Raw genomic sequence first — 17,012 nt, 5'->3', positions numbered from 1 at the left:
TGTGGAGCGGCTAGTGGGTTAGCAGCTAAATGAATAATTTCTTTTATAAGGATCAGCACAAAGCTGGTTCCAATGAGGCGGAGGTTAAAGATGTCCCAAATGTCTAACTTTTACAAGCTGCTGTACCACTCCATCATCTCTAACATCAACTACTCCCTCTCCCCTCAGCACTCTCCCTCCCATCTTTATGTTCCCTAATTCCCTGCAAAATCTTACAGAACTCACAAACCGTATCTAGGAAATGGCTCACACGGTTGTGGAGGCTGGTAAGTCCCAAATCCGTGGGTCAGGTGTAGGCTTCTCTTGAGCCACATGGCTGCAGGGGCAGATGAACCCAGATCACAGGCTGCTGGCTCACATGGCTGTGGAAGCTGGCGAATCTGGTCACTTTCTGAGCTCCAGTTCTTAGAGCCTGAGTCAGCAGCAGCCTGCAACTGACCTGCCAATTCTGGGATTTGCCCCCTACCCGGCATGACATCCCTCTCCAGGGACTGGTCCCTCCCAATAACAGGTCCAAAGTACTTGAGAGGAAGTCTCCCCATCCTCGCTTCTAAGGAGCACTCTGGCTGTACCTTCCAAGACAGATTTGTTCGTTCTTCTGGCAGCCTGTGGTATATTCAATATTCTTCACCAACACCATAGTTCAAAGGCATCAATTCTTCTTAGGTCTTCCTTATTCATTGTCCAGCTTTCCCATGCATATGAGGCAATTGAAAATACTATGGCTTCGTCAGGCGCACCTTAGTCTTCGAGGTGACATCCTTGCTTTTCAACACTTTAAAGAAGGTTTTTGCAGTAGCTTTGCCCAATGCAATACAGTGTTTGATTTCTTGACTGCTACTTCCATGGGCGTGGATTGTGGATCCAAGTAAAATAAAATCCTTGACAACTTCAATCTTTACTCCGTTTATCATGATGTCGCTTACTGGTCCAGTTAGGAGGATTTTTGTTTTCTTTATGTTGATGTGTAATCCATACGGAAGGCTGTACTCTTTGATTTTCATCAGTTAAGTGCTTTAAGTCCTCCTCGCTTTCAGCAAGCAAGGCTGTGTCCTTTGAGATAATGGTTGTGAAAACATGCCGCTAGGCCTCCTCTGCACACTCCTATTGCTCATTTTAAGAGCCAGGCGCCAACTTTTTTCAGCGGCTGTTACGGAAGCCGGGCCATTGCCTGTTTCTTGTGCCTGCTGCCCCGTAAGAGACTTGTGCGTTCCTTTAAAGGCGATCTTTCATTTTTCTCTTTGTTCAGGCTGCACGTTTCCCATTAGGAGATTCCCGCCTCACACCCGGCAGGGAAGTCCGCAAACAGGGCATTCCCATCCGGCCCTCTTCGCCCGGCTGCCGCGGCCAATCAGAACAAGTTTGGCCCTCTGCAGGCGCCGTCCGCTCACTAGGCGGCGCTCGGCTGCCGGTGGCTGGTCTGTAGCGGGCCGAGCGGTTGGCCGGCGGCAGCGGAGGCTGTCGGCAATGGAGTTGGGTTCGGAGTCGGCGGCCGTGAGGCGGCACCGCGTCGGAGGGGAGCGCAGGGAGGACCCTGCGGCGGCGGCGGCGGCGCTGCAGCTCGAGAGGGAGGCCCCGGCTCCGGAGTCCCTGGGGGCCGCGGGCCGCGGCGGCGCAAGGACGCGGAAGCGGAGCCCCGGCGGCGGCGCGGGGACCGGGCTGTCCGAGGCACGCGCCGTGCTGGGGCTCGCGCTTTACCTGCTCGCGCTGCGGGCGCTCGTGCAGCTCTCGCTGCAGCGGCTCGTGCTGCGCGGGCCCGCGGGGAGCTTTGAGGAGTTCGACGCGCGCCAAGCCAGGTACCGGCTCGCCCGCGTCCCCCGTGACGGCCGCGGCCCGGCTCGCGCCGTGCTGTGTGCACCGCCCTCCGGGAGCGCCGGGGCTCACCGGCTACCCGGCCGCCCATGGGCTGGGGTGTACTGCGCGTCTGTCTGCGGAGCTCCAACTTGCCCGACGTGGGGCTTGAGTGATCCCACTGTTAAACTCGTGGTGCGGACTGGGGCTGGCGGGGTGGGTTGTGCCTCGTTTTCCATTCCTTCTGCTCCACCTGCGGATGGCTGGTTGTGGGGCGTCCTACTATCTTGGGGAGCAACTTTCACTTTTTATCGTGGCTGGGCCCTCCTGCTTTCCAAATGAAAGAAATTTGTATAGCTAGCCGATAAATTCGCTTTTGGGGGTTGTTGGAAGAGGATAGTGCAGTGGTCTTTAACTTTTTGGGGGGGTCTCGGTACCCAAAGTGAAGCTGTAGCATCTCCCTGAAAACCTGCCGCTCAAAATTTGCACACAATTTCAGAAGTTCTCCGATCCTTGAAGTTTGTCCTTGGCTCCTGGATTAGTGTCAAGGTTTGACTTTTTATAAGGAAAAAAAGAGAAAAGTCCTGTAGGTATGTTAGGAAAGGTGATTAAGCCAAAGATATTGTAACCTAAGTGTCTCAAAGCTTTTATATAATCATAAGCTAGCAGAAAGTTTTCTTCAATAGCCACTGTATGTTTAGAACTTTTTCTTTGACTACAAAGTGCTGAAAGTTTATTTTCTTTAGGACTTTCTAAAACATAGCCTTCCCCCTTTTTTTCCCAATTGGAATACAGTGAAAACACACACAAAAGTGTTTGCATTAGGAGTAGAATTCTTTTCGGCCCGAATTGAAATTTTTAGGCCTTGTGTGCACACAGTGGGGGCAGGGTCCATTCTTTACAACCAGAAGTTTTTCTTTCTGTGTTTAAGCTCAGACGTAATTATGATTGTATTCATTGTCTCCTGCTAGGGGTACGTGCAATCAGTAACCTGCCCAGTACTAGAATCAGTGCGTTAGTAACCTCCTGCACACAGTGAAGTTGCATTCTGTCCTGTCTAGCCTTGAGCAGTTGTATAGTTTGAATGCTAACCCTAATTTTTGTATTGGTTTGGTTTGGGGATTGGGATAAGTTGGGAGCAGGATGGGTAGAGAAAATTCTGAAGGCCTCAATTCCTGGGAGGCACAATGAAAGGATGGGGCTTTATCGGTGATTTTCACAGGTTGCCTGGGATAATAAAAGGCAGCTTTTGTATGAAGGTCCCTGGGTGGCACACTTCTGTAGTGCCACAGAAGAAGGACCTGGCAGTCTGCTTCCATGATTACAGCTAAGAAAAACCCTATGGAGCAATTCTACTCTGTAACACATGGGGTCGCCATGAGTCGGAATCAACTTGTCAGCAGTGGGTTTGGGTTTTTTTTCCCTGAGTTTTGTATATGTGAGAAATTAGAGAAATAAGCTTTTTTGGAGGGAGGAGAGAGTGCAGTGGAAAAGTTGCTCTGCACTAAATGTTAGTTTTATGCTTAGCTAAGCCTTTATCGTCTGTCTTTTGGTCACATCCAGGGATTATCTTGAACACATAACATCCATTGGCCCCAGGACTACAGGAAGTCCCGAGAATGAAGTTCTGACAGTGCGCTATCTTTTGGAGCAGATTAAACTCATTCAGGATCAAAGCAACAGCATTCACAAGATTGCGGTGGATGTACAGCGGCCCACAGGCACCTTTAGCCTCGACTTCTTGGGAGGCTTCACAAGCTATTATGACAACATCACCAATGTTGTGGTGAAGCTGGAACCCAGAGGGGGAGCACAGCATGCTGTCCTGGCGAACTGTCATTTTGACTCAGTGCCAAACTCACCAGGTATGCACCCGTTTTTATAGTCATTTTGAAGTCATTACAGCCCAGAGAGTTTATTAACCCCAAGTTCATTGTGAGGCACCATTTTTTTGGACAAGTTTTTTTTTTCATCTTGCTGGAAGGCAGGGTAGCTAGAATGTTATCATTTAGTTTAGGATCCAACCTTGCAGTACTGTCTCAAGTGCTTTAAATTTTTTTTTTCCCTTCTGTTTTTAACATTAGCACCAGCGGGCTGACGTTTGGTAGACTGACGCAGCCTTATCAGTGGTAGCTGACAGTGTGTGTTCTTGTGACTTGGAATTAGATGCTGCCACTTCACATGCTTTCTCAGCTAGGTGATGCTCTGGAGGTAACGAGGTAAAGGATAACCGCTGCCCTCAAGCAACGGACATCTCTCCGGACAGTTTCTGTTGACCTGTAAAGTGAGAATTTTGGTCCACTGGGGGTGCCATACTGTTAGAGTACCTCATTACTCCATACTTTGACAAGATAGATGACTTGATGCTTAGGACAGTGCCTGGCACAATAAATATCTGCTAAATGAGAATACCCTAAATTGAACTTACACTTTTTTAAATACAAACGTCCTCAGAAAAATGTTCTCAGTAGTTAGAGATTGTAAGTAGGGGAGAATAGAGCATAGTGGAACCATAGAGCATTTTAGAACTAGGCAAACCCTGAGATGGTATCTGGTTCAGCCCCTCATTTGACACAGGAGTAAACTTAGCTGATTACCACTGGTCAGAGACAGAACTGGGACCAGATGCTGGGTCTCCTGGCCAGCCAGTTCTTTCAGCTGCATTTGAAAGGATGGAGAGTATTAGGGTGTAGTTGTTAGAGGGCATGCTCCCTTGGACAAATTACTTAACCTCGGTTTCTCATCTATAAAATGGGAATAATAATAGTACCTTCCTAATGGGGTTACTTTGAGGAGTAGATGAGGATTAAATATACATAAAACATTAAAACAGTGCCTGGCACACACACAAAATTATATATACACACACACATTTTGCTATTAACTGTTACTAATACTTCTGGATTACTTGAACTTAAAGCAGGTCCAGTATGAACATCTAGAGTTCTACCAAATATATGGTAAAATTTATTTGCTTGACAAGATGATTCATAGTGAGATATCTTTAATTAGAAAGCTTGCCAGTTGCATTTATAATGTTAACTTGCTTCTTCAAAAATCCATGTACACATCTGTTATATAAAGTTAGAAATACCTTCACGTGTGCTGGGGAAACCAGTGGTCTTTACAAAGCAGTAATGAATGAAGTAAGTTTCACCTTGTACCCATTGTTACCATGCTTAGATTCTGGTAAGAGACAAACACCACAGTTACTTAAGAGCATTATATGAGAAAGGTGTGTATACACGTCAGAAAAAAACCATGGTATCAAATGTTGCACATTTACATATATGGAGTCTGATAATTCATGGATGACATTTTTATGGGCTATTTGAGCCCATTTTAAACAAACTAAAATTTTATTAGCGTAAACCATACCAACAACACCAGGGAAATTTCTGTCAATAACAAATGATTAAAAATAGCATTGTATGCATTCATTAAATGAACTGTCACCTCTTAGTAGCTGAACTAATTGAAACGTGAGTATTTTTTTGAAGTTCTCAGCAAAGTACCCTGGACTGAGGAACTGATACCAGTTAGGTGTAACGTTACCCACAGAAAGGCCTTCACTGTCTTCCTTGGGCTGCTGTGTGGTTCCAGGCTGTTGGTAGAAGAGACATTGAGTTATTTTGGGGGTGGCTCCGATTTCAGGGTTAATTCTAAATGGAAGGGGATGTCGGGTAGCCACCCAGCCCTTACAGATACTGTCCTCTAACTTCCCTTCACTTTCTTGGAAGATGTTTGATCCTTCTTTAGGTCTGTTCTAAGACACCAGAACCATTAAGATAAGGGAAGAGAAGTGGACAGTTTTAATGTAGCCTGTATAGATGTATTCCTTTCATTTTCCCACATCTCTTGCCCTTAATTTATAACATTCACTTTTGAAAAAAAAGAAAGTAATGATTTGCTCTTTATTTTAAAGTAACAGCTTAAAGTTAAAAAATATTCGGTTTCCAGAAGGTGACGGTTTTTACTGATAGCTATGTCTACTGTCTGCTTGATAATAATTAGAAAATTATTACTTTGTTTCACTTTGATTATAATTCAATTCAGTAATCACAACAAAGTCAAGTATAGCTAATCAGTAGTTTCTTTTTGAGTAAGAATAGGGTCTGTAATTGAACAGCACAAGCAAGCATTTTAGCTGGCTGCACAGCCTTCCTTAGGTTTGCAGAGAGAAGGAGAGCGACCACATGCCAGGCACTGTGCAGTCTCCTGTGGCGTCCTTATAACAAACCTTCGAGGTAGATACTGTGGGCCTGCTTTCCAGACCAAGAAATCTAGTGTGGGAACATTAAAGTGACAGAGCTAGCATTTACTTCTGAGTCTTTCTTATTCTAGAGCCTATGCTAAACACAGTCCCAGAATTATTATTGCCTGGTTAAGAGCTCGGCTGCTAACCAAAAGGTTGGCAGTTCAAATCTACCAGCTGCTGCTTGGAAGCGCTGTGGGGCAGCACTACTCTGTCCTGTAGGGTCGCTATGAGTTGGACAGCAACAGGTTTAGTTTTTTTGGTTAATGAACCTATCACTTAGCTTCAGTAGTTACAACCAATGTCTGATCTTGTTTCTTTCTACTTTCACCCTCTCCACCCCTTGATTTGAAGCAGATCTCAGCTATATTCATTCCTCTGTAAGTATTTCAGTCTGTATAGCTAAAAGGTAAGGACTCTTCTTACCTGCTCATATTACCGTTTATTACCTCACCTAAAAAAATTAACAATTATTCTTTAATATCAACAAATATCTTGTCATTTCCTTTAACTACTTTTTACAGTGCTTTTAAAAATCAAGGCACTGAAGTCATCTTTACAATCGCCTTTAATATATGAAGCTCCTGAATCAAGGGAAGGTGAGGTGATTTGACTAAACCCTCTACTTTATCAGTGCTAGGACCAGGGATACCACTTAGGCCATTTTTGCCTTTCCCTGTCTTATTAGAGCAGGTGTTTTCTTTGTACTTTTTAATCACATGATCTCAGAGAAACCTTAAAAAACAGTGCACCATCCAAACTGACCCCTCTGTAGATGCAGAGAGATCGGCAGCTTTTGTGATGTTGGTAGGAAAACAAGCGGGAAAGGGGAAGGTGGCCGCGGCAGTAAGAAGCTGTGGATGCCAGAAGTGAGGAAATTGCAGAGAATGTAGAATAAGGATCAGGAGTGGAGCACGTTGTCTTGGGTTGCTGAGACTGCCAGTTTTCAATACCATCTTAGGTGCCACCTGGTTGATGTAGTGCACAGATATGACCTGAGCGACTACCATGGGCCCGGCACGGTGCCAGGCACCAAGAGTACGTCACGGACAAAGCAGACAAAGATCCCTGCCCTCGCAGAGCTTACTGCTGGTGGATGTAGTTGTCCCCTGATGGTCGTGCAGAAGACGCCTTTCCTGGCCGCCATGGTTCACACTGTAAAGGCTTTAAAATCTGAGAAGAAATCTGTTTTTCTGATTGGAAGGTGCCAGTGATGATGCAGTTAGCTGCTCAGTGATGCTGGAAGTCCTCCGTGTCCTGTCAGCATCTTCAGAAGCCTTGCGTCACGCCGTCATCTTTCTCTTTAATGGTGCTGAGGAAAATATCTTGCAAGTAAGATTTTACTGGTTCAAATACTCGCCTTGAATAATAATGATAGAACAATAATAGTAGCTAAACACGCGTTTTGATTAGTCATTTGAGTAGCATGCTAAAGTGATATGCAAAAGACATGTTGTACCTGGCTGTACTTTAAAAGAGCCACAGCTGCTTATGTAGGCATGTTTAATATTTTAATATCTCAACTCAGAAATAGTCTAGGCAGTGTTTGATTCATAAAAGAGCTTTTTGATGACATAATTACTCATCAGGTTTTTTTAAAGCTCAAGTTTGAGATGTTTTGAGGCAGGCATACAACTTGAATACCCAGCCACACATATCTTCCCTTCTCTTTCTCTTCTCCTGTTCTCCTTTGCCCTTTCTTTCGCACAGCTTCACACCAAGGATGTTGTTTGGCACCGCTTTTGGTGACTTTCCACTAACACACTGCGCTTAGCCATTATGCATATAGAGACAGAGGGAAGATGTCTTTAGATACTGCCTTTGGCAAAAAATGATTATTTTGTTTTCATATTTTCCACCTCATCAAGAGAGCCAATCTGTCTTTCGAATAAAAACTGATAATTTAAGATGGTTTAACCTGTATTTGTTTTCTTTCCTTCTCAATTAGGCCAGCCATGGTTTCATTACTCAGCACCCCTGGGCCAGCTCGGTTCGTGCATTTATTAACCTGGAGGCGGCAGGTGTAGGAGGAAAAGAACTGGTGTTCCAAACAGGTATGCAAGGCTGTGCATTGTATATTTTAATGCAGTTCTTGTTTTTATAGAAGTGGAAATTTTTTGAACTTAAGTAACCTCTCTAAAGAAGTGAACATTCTTTTTAAAGGTTGAAATGGTTTTAGCTTGTCTTTGTTAAAAATTTTTAGCAGAATAATAACATTAATAGCCTCTGACTCTCATGTAGAGCTTATTCAATATGAGGAATAAATACTGCTCTTGCCCCCATTTTACAGATGAGGAAACTGAGTCAAGACAGATTGTAACTTGCCTGAGGTCTCACAGTTGACAAATGGCACAACAGGATTTCAACATAGGCAGACCAGGTTCTGAGACTTTGTTTTTAGCCACTACCCAGATAGACATGTAGGTGATGAAAAAAAAAAACAAACCCACTGACGTCAAGTCGATTCTGACTCATAGCAACCCTACAGGACAAAGTAGAACTGCCCCATAGGGTTTCCAAGGAGTGCCTGGTGGATTCGAACCACCGACCTTTTCGTTAGTAGCTGCTGTAGCTCCTCACCGCTATGCCACCAGGTTTTCCTGTAGGTGATGAGCTGTCTTTTATCCTTATGGGCGATTATGATACAAATGATTTTAAACGACAGTTCGTTCGTGGATTAAAATGAAAAAATTAAGTAGACTTTAAATTTATCTTTGAATTTATTTTAATGTCAGAAAAGTCCTGTAATGTTTAATCAGTCAGAGAAATATTTTTAAATTTTTCTGATTAAACTTTTCTAAGGATAACCAGTTGCTCTTGGATTGATTCTGACTCATGGCGACCCCATGTGTATCAGAGTAGAACTGTGCTCCCTAGGGTTTCCAAGGGCTAATTTTTCAGAGGTAGATCACCAGGCCTTTCTTCCAAGGCACCTCTGGGTGAACTTGGACCTCCAACCTTTTGGTTGGCAGTTGAGCACATTAACCGTTTGTACCACCCAGGAACTCCTTTCTAAGGATAGCATGATTAAATTAATATATATCAATTTGTCATCTTCCTTAATAGAATTCAGAGCTTATAAGTTTGTTCAGTCAGAGCATACTAAAACCTGATTTTGGAAGTTCTACGCCACTTTCCTCTTCTGTTACAAATTTGGGTAATGCATTTTAGCCAGAGATGCAGCATTTGCTGGAAGTAAAAATAAGAAGTGTGTTGGGAGGTGAGGTGGGCTGGGTGGGGGATGTGAGGAAGGTGATGTGGGAACTTTTTTTTTAGCACTGATTGGAGACGTGGTATTGCTTAAGTTTCTGAAGATATGCCAAGTGCTAAGTACATCTTCATAACCTAAACCCATTGAAAATGAAATAAAAAACAGTTGCAGTTGATTCGATTCCAATTCATGGCGACTCCGTGTGACAGAGTAGAACTGCTTCTTAGGGTTTTTTTGGCTGTAATCTTTACAGAAGCAGATTGCCAGACCTTAATATTCTTCATTCAACTTATTATTTTAAACTTTTATCCCTCAAAATGGATGTATTTTTAACTTCAGCTAATCGTGAGAATCTCAAGGTCAAAAGCAGGAAGGTTCTCCTTTCTTTTCAGCTCTCAAACCTTTCTGCTGACTCTTATTCTTCATCCTGATTAACAAGAATAAGCTCCTGGTGCCTGATATTTGTAAGAGATGGTAAATTGCCCTCTGTTTCTTGGAAGTCCGTCAGGATAGGAGGAAGACAGATGATAATCACACCAGATGAAAAAGCAGTAAGAGACCGTTCTGTAAGCAAAGAGGACGCTGCATTTTTCTTTCCGATCGTGAGAGTCTCAGGGCTGTACATGATCAGGCAAATGTCTCTGTGTTTCCCCTGCCCAGTGTACTGTATGTCAGGTGTCTTCATATCCATGGTTGTTCCTGATTGTCATAGCACCTTGCCTTGTACTTCTACTACCCAGAGAAAAACCAGTGTTATGATTTAGTCTAAACCCCTCCTGAATGTGTTTTACGCATATGTGTTAATACATTTTTATGTGTATAGTCCAGAGAGGTTAAGACACACTGACCTAAGGTTAGGCACTTCCAGACCCGAGCTGGTTCCTTTATTCATGTACACTTGTTGAGTGCCCACTTCAGCTAGTTCTCACTGGCTCCAAGTCTGTGAATGCATCTTTTCACTAAATGTAGATAAAAGATTCTGAAGTTGCATACATTTTAGAAATAATTGCGTTGTCTGGAAGGCTGTAAAACTGTTAATAATGGCTACTGCTGGATGGAGGGTGTTCGCTGATGAAACGGGGGTGACTGGAGTGGAGGGTGAGGCTTATGTACAGAACCAGTTTGAACTCTCCATTGCTTCGTGAATTTGAGAAGACCAGAATTGCTGTTACTGCTTTACTTATACTCTTTATGGTTTTCTGTAGTGTTTAAATTTTGCAATGCATATGATTACTTTGATAATAAAACAAAAACAGATTTATGGGTGGTTAGCAACATATATACAATTTAAATGTTTTACACATTCTCAAATAAAATCCCCATATTTCAAAATTATTTTTTCTCTAGAGGGGCACCTTGTAAAAGATTTGGAGAGAATATCGCCCCCTTTTCTCTGAGTTTATATAAGATTCTTCCCTCCAGCTTTTTGCAGCTATTCTTGTGGCTAAACTGCATCCAGAGAGCTTTCCGGGCACTTTCTGACAGTCCAGTACTTTCCTGTTATCTCTCACTTCCAGATGCCTTTGCCTACGAAAGACAAGCTCTCTGTGGGGATGGCTTCACAAAGCTAGTTAGTGTTCCTTCCATGAAATGACTAAGGGGGGTAAGTCCCCCTGGATTTGGGTTCTGCTGGAGAGTGTGTGCCAGGCCTCTCTGTCCCCTGCCTTCTTAACAGGCCCTCCTTTTTTTCTGCATAGTAGCACTTGTCTCATCCTGGGAACTTTTCAGTTAAAACAGTTTGTACTTTCTAGTGCTCCACGGTCACTTCCGAGAGAGACGTTTATTTGGGGAGTTTTTAGTGACCTGAATAATCATCACTGCCTCGTTTTTAAGACAGCCAGAATGCATGAAAGAATGACTTGCTTTTTCAGACTAGTGATTTATATCCAGAGTCAGAAAGGCTTGATTTAATAATTTTGATGATGTTATAAAATCCATTCTTAATCAAATCTAAGTGGATTAAACCAGTATTATATATCTTGTAAACATTCAGATACTACCAACCTTGAAAGCAAGAAAGCCCATAAGTAAAGGGGTGATGGAATCATTTTTTTTCTTGTGAAATACCAATGCCTCTGTGATCCTACTACCCTGAGCAAACCAGTGTTCCAGTTGAGTCTAGCCCCTTCTGGAATTTCTTTGGCGCATATGTAGTAATGTATTTTGTACGTATGTGTACACTAGAGCTGTCAAGTCGACTCTGACTCATAACAACCATCTATATGTAGTTTTTTTTTTTTTTTCAAAAATGGGATCATACTGTATCCACTATTTTATGACCTGGTTGAGAAGGCTTTCTTGTTCTTATGTTTTTTGATAACTCCTTTATTGTGATCTAATTCACATACCCTCCAATTCACCCATTTGAAGTGTAGAATTTAGTGGTTCTTAGTGTATCACGGAATTGTGCAGCCGTCACCACAGTCAATTTAGAACCTTTTCATTACCTCGGAAAGAAACCCTTACTCACTAGCAGTCACTCCCCGTTTCCTCCCAGTCCCCTTGCCCCATACAGCCACCTGTCAATTTACCTACACTGGGCGTTTCATATAAATAGGATCATATAACATGTGGTCTTTGTCCCTGGTTTATTTCACGTAGTATGTTTTTGAGGTTCATCCATAGTGTAATATGTATATTTCATTCCTCTTTATTGTGAAGTGTTCCATTTTATGGACATACCATATTGCTTTTATCCATTTACCAGGTGATGGACATTTGGATTATTTCCACTTATAGACTATTTGGAATAACGCTGCTACAAGCATCCATGTGTATGTCTTTGTGTGGACGTGTTGTTTCTTTTGGGTAGATACCTAGGAATGGAATTGCTGAGTCACATGGTAAATATATGTTGAACTCTTTTAGAAACTGCCAAGCTAAACAATTATGTTTTATTTAGAAGACCTGTAAATTCAAATAACAGTAAGATTTTTTAAAATATTAGATTGCTGAAAAGTAAGTAGAATGATAATATCTGATGCTTAGGAGTATAGAGAATCAGATGTTTTCCTACTGTTGGTGGAAATGTAAATTGACAAATTTTTGGAGGGCACTTTGGCGGTGCATATGATTTTTTAAAACGTGCAGCCCCTTCAGTCCACTTACAGAAATTTATCCAGTAGAAATAGTTAATATGTAGATGTGCAGATCTAAATACAGTATACTCATCTGGGCTTTTTTTTCTTTTGTAAAAAATTATTTTTGTTGTTCTTGAGAATATATACAGCATAAACATACATTGGCTTTTTTATACAAATAAAAAATTGAAAACAACTCAAAGATCCATGAGTAGTAGACTAGTTTGTTATAAAGTGGTGATTTAAAATTATTTTTCTTTCTCCCATCATCAATTTTTCCCTCTCTACAAGGTTATTTCCATCAGCACACAACCACGCTTTTTCTTCCATCTTAACCACTTTTGACCTCTTTCCCCACCCTCCTCAGCTACTGCCTCATTTCTGTATTTCCATCTACTACGTAATTCCTCAAAACAGTGGTCTATAGCCACAGTCTTCAATTCCCTTTCCCGTTTTTGAACCAGTTCTGTTACTGAGTTTTAACCTCTCTGCTCCACAAGAACTGCTAAAGTTCAGTGGTCAGTTCCCAGGCCTCATCTTGGTTTCTGTAACAGTATGTGCCAGGCTTTTTCAGTCTCCTCCTCTAGTCCCTCTTGGTTCTTCGGCTGTCCCTGCCGCCAGTGAAAGGCAGAAGGGAGTGGGGCAACGGGAATGAGTTGTGTTTGACTCAGTTAGGTCTGTGTTTACCAGACTTCCTGGAAACTCTGACTGTGTTTTTGGCACTGAAATTTATCTCCCCTCGACATCACATGTGTCCTTACCCTTGGCATTGAGAAAGGAGGGGCCTGTTCTTTAAGATGAAATGAACGCACAAGAAGCTGGAAGCATTGTAGGATTTAGATGGAGGTAGGAAAAAGAACATAAAGTGAAAATATTTCTGTATCTGCCTGCTGCCCTTCTGCAGAAGATAACGAAGATAGAAGCTTTCTGGGGGAAGCAGGATTGGGTAGTGATTAAGAGCGCAGGCTTTGTAGTCAGATGACCGGTTTAAACCTCAGCTCCACGGCAACCTAGACGTGGAACCTTGGACATGGCACATAACCTCCCCAAGCTTCAGTTCCTCGTCTGTAAAATGGGAATAGTATTAGTACCTACCTTTGTTTTGGTCCATATTGTGGAGAGTACCTTAGTCAGGTGCTGGTCTGTGTCCCGCATCCCAGTCTCCGCAGCCTCCCTTTTCACACAGGAACTTGCCCTGTCCACAGCCTGTGGGCCTCAGAGAGTCTGGCATAGGCTGCGGCAATCCCGTGCAGCAGGGCATCTGTAAGGGGCTAAACAGAAGGTAGCAGATATTTAAAACCGTAAATTCCTTGCCTGCTGATGGATCTTACATATTCTCAAGTATTTTTTATGGTTGTTATTGTTAGTTGCCATCGAGTCAGTTCTGACTCATGGCGACCCCATGTGTGTATAGTAGAACTGCGCCATAGGGTTTTCAAGGCTGTGACTTTTCCGAAGCAGATCACTCGGCCTGTCTTCCGAGGTGCCTCTGAGTGGGTTCAGACTGCCAACCTTTTGGCTGGTAGTTGAGCGCTTAACTGTTTGTGCTACCCAGGGCCTCTCTTTTTATGGTACAGTGCATCAATGATAAGTGATGATAAACATATTCAGCAGCCAGCGGCCGAGGTCTGTAAGGGACTTTGCACTTTGCCATTGATTGTTCAGCTTCTTCAATTAAATAATCCCTTAATGTTATCTTGTGTCTTTATTTCATCTTTTTTTGTAATGTAAACGTAGCATACGTACAGAGAAACCCACAGGTCTTAAAGTGTTCAGCTTGATGAATTTTTACAATCTGAATGTAGTCATGTAATCATACCCCAAATCGAGATAGAGAATACTACCAGCATCCCAGACACCACCCTTATGGCCTCTCCCAGTCATTCCTCCACCCGAAGGTTACCTTTATTTTGACTTATATCTTGATAGATAAATTTTGCCTGTATTTGAACTTTATATAAATTGAATCATACATTATGTTTTGTGTATGGTTTCTTTTCACTCATCATTATGTCTGTAAGATTCATCTGTGTTATGCTTAGCAGTAGTTCATTCTTTTTCATTGATGGATAATATTTCTTCTTTTTTAACAAATATTTTTGGTGAACATTTACACAGCACATATGGTTCCCATTTAACAATTTCTGTACATACTGTTCAATGAAATTGGTTACATTTTTCACATGGTGTCAACATTCTCCTTATTTCCATTTTGGTTGTTCTGTTTCTGTTAATCTAGCTTCCTTGCCCTTGTTGACCTTCGCATCTTTGCTTTATGTTGACTGTTTGGTCTCATATAAACAAAAAATCCAAACCTGTTGCTGTTGAACCTATTTCTTCTCATAGTGACCCTATAGGACAGAGTAGAACTGCCCCATAGGGTTTCCAAGGAGCTGCTGGTAGATTTGAACTGCTGACCTTTTGGTTAGCAGCAGAGCTCTTAACCACTGCTCCACAAGGGCTCCTTGGTCTCATATACGTGATTAAAAATTTTTGTTTTTTTTAAATTTTAAAGGTGCACTGTACTCACAGTGATACTGTTTATTTTATGAGCCAATCTGTTATTTAGCTGAAAAGTGACCTCTGGGAGTGGTTTCAGCTCAAAGAAAAGGGTATTTCAGGGCAGTGGTCTTGGGGTTCTTCTAGTCTCTACCAGTCTAGTAAGTCTGGTGTTTTTATAAAAATTTGAGTTTTTATAGTTTTTTCCCATTCTGTCTGGGACCATTTATTGTGTTCCTGGTGATAACAGTCGGCATAGATAGCCAGACACCATCTAGTTCTGCTCTCAGGATAGATGAGGCAATGGTTTGTATAGACAGTTAGTCCTGTAGACTAGTTTCTTCTTTGAGTCTTTGGTTTTCTTCTTTCTCTTTTGCTCAAGATCAGTAGAGACCAATAGTAGTTTCTTAGATGGCCGCTTGCAAGCTTTTAAGACCCCAGATGCTACTTAGCAAACTAGGATGTTAGAAAATAAACTTTATGGACTGTGTTGTACCAGTTGACCAAGTTGTTCCACAAAACTATGGTCCTCAGCCTTCAAAGCTAGTAAACTGATCCTGCGAGGTGTTTGATTGTGTCTGGGAAGTATCCATAACTGCCCCCATGTACTTTATTAATATATAGATTATGTGTGCAGCACACGCAAACATGTATATGCATATCCCTACAGATACACTTATGCATGCACACAAATACATGAATAATATTTCTTTGTACAACAGTTTATTCTGCTGGTGATGTTAGGTAGTTTACAGATCTTGGCTCTTACGAATGGTGCTGCTGTGAACATCTTGTAAATGTCTCAGTTCACAGGTTTGGCGCAGGTTCTCAGTGCAGTTGTTGAGCATGAGGATATATGTGTGTTGCAGCTTTGGTGGTGGTGGTTAGCTGCTGTTGAGTCAGCTGTAACTCATGGCACCCTTATGTGTAACAGAATGAAACATTGCCCAGGTATGTTTGAGTCCTCTGTTGCAACTGTTGTGTTAATCCATCTCATTGAGGGTTTTTCTCATCTTCATTGGCCCTCTGCTTTACCAAACATAATGTCTGTTTCTAGCAATTGATTTTTCTTGATGATGTGTCCCAAGTAAGAGAGTCAAAGCCTCGCCATCCTCGCTTCTAAGGAACATTCTGGTTGTATTTCTTCTAAGATTGACTTGTTTTTCTGGCAATCCAGGGTGTATTCAGTATTTGCCAACACCACGGTTTGAATGCATCAGTTCTGCTGTCTTCCTTTTTCATTATCCAATTTTCGCACGCGCGTGAGGTGATTGACCAGACATTTTCCAAAGTGGTTATACCAATTTAGATCCCCACTAGCAGTATCTGAGAGTTCTTTTCGCTGCACATCCTCATCAACACCTGGTTCTTGTTTTCAGTTGTATCTTTCTGGGTGGGTAGAAGCATCTCGTTGTTTTAGTCTTCATTTTCCCCGCTGATCAATGATGTGAAGGACATTTTCATGTATTTGTTGGCTGTTTGAATATCCTCTTGTAAAGTGCTTGCTCAAATCTTTTCCTCATTTTATTTTGTATACTGTCTTTTGTTTCATTGATTTGCAGGAGTTCTTTGTTCCGGAATTGCAAATACTGTTCTTCAGTCTGTTTGCCTCTTCAGTCTGAATGGTATCTTTTTATGAACAGAAATTCTTAAATTAATAAAGGCCAGTTTCTTAATCTTTGCGTTTGTGATCAATGGTTTTTCTGTTTTGTAAGAGATCTTTGCCTACTCCAAGGTTATGATGGTATTCTCCTATGTTGTCTTTTAGGATATTATTTATTTAACCTTTTATATTTAGGTCTACAATCTTTCTGGAATTGATTTCTGTGTGTGGTGTGAGATGCGATCAAGGTTAACTATTTTCCATGTGAATATCTAATTCATCCAGCACCTTGTATTTAAAAAAGCATCAATTCCCTACCGCATAACAATGCACCTTTCTCATAAATCAGGCAACTATATATGTATGAGTGTATTTCTGTCTTTTCTGTTCTCTTCCATTGGTCTTATTTTTCCATCCTTGTATCAGTATCAGAGTATTTTAACTACTTTAAGCTTTATAATAATTCTTTTTTAAAAATTTTTTTTATTTTATTATATTTCGGGTGAAGGCTTATAGAACAAATAGTTTCTCATGAAACAGTAGTACACATGTTGTTTTATGACATTGGTTAAC

The 17,012-nt window shown here is 41.9% G+C and overlaps 1 protein-coding gene across 1 annotated transcript in view; it reads left to right on the top strand.

Annotated features, from left to right (window-relative positions):
* Nucleotides 1–1,423: 1,423 nt before the first annotated feature.
* ERMP1 (endoplasmic reticulum metallopeptidase 1) overlaps nucleotides 1,424–17,012 on the top strand; it is a 53,802-nt gene continuing 38,213 nt past the window's right edge. Inside the window, exons 1-4 of the mRNA XM_004373482.3 lie at nucleotides 1,424–1,796; nucleotides 3,355–3,656; nucleotides 7,251–7,378; nucleotides 7,995–8,100. Coding sequence (XP_004373539.1) covers nucleotides 1,468–1,796; nucleotides 3,355–3,656; nucleotides 7,251–7,378; nucleotides 7,995–8,100 — 865 coding nt within the window. The 5' untranslated portion in view covers nucleotides 1,424–1,467. The remainder of the gene's footprint in view (nucleotides 1,797–3,354; nucleotides 3,657–7,250; nucleotides 7,379–7,994; nucleotides 8,101–17,012) is intronic.

Source organism: Trichechus manatus, unplaced genomic scaffold (genome assembly GCF_000243295.1).
Source record: "Trichechus manatus latirostris isolate Lorelei unplaced genomic scaffold, TriManLat1.0 scaffold00025, whole genome shotgun sequence".
Classification (NCBI taxonomy): domain Eukaryota; kingdom Metazoa; phylum Chordata; class Mammalia; order Sirenia; family Trichechidae; genus Trichechus; species Trichechus manatus.
The sequence above is the reverse complement of the archived record's forward strand: the minus strand, read 5'-3'. Positions and strand labels throughout refer to the sequence as shown.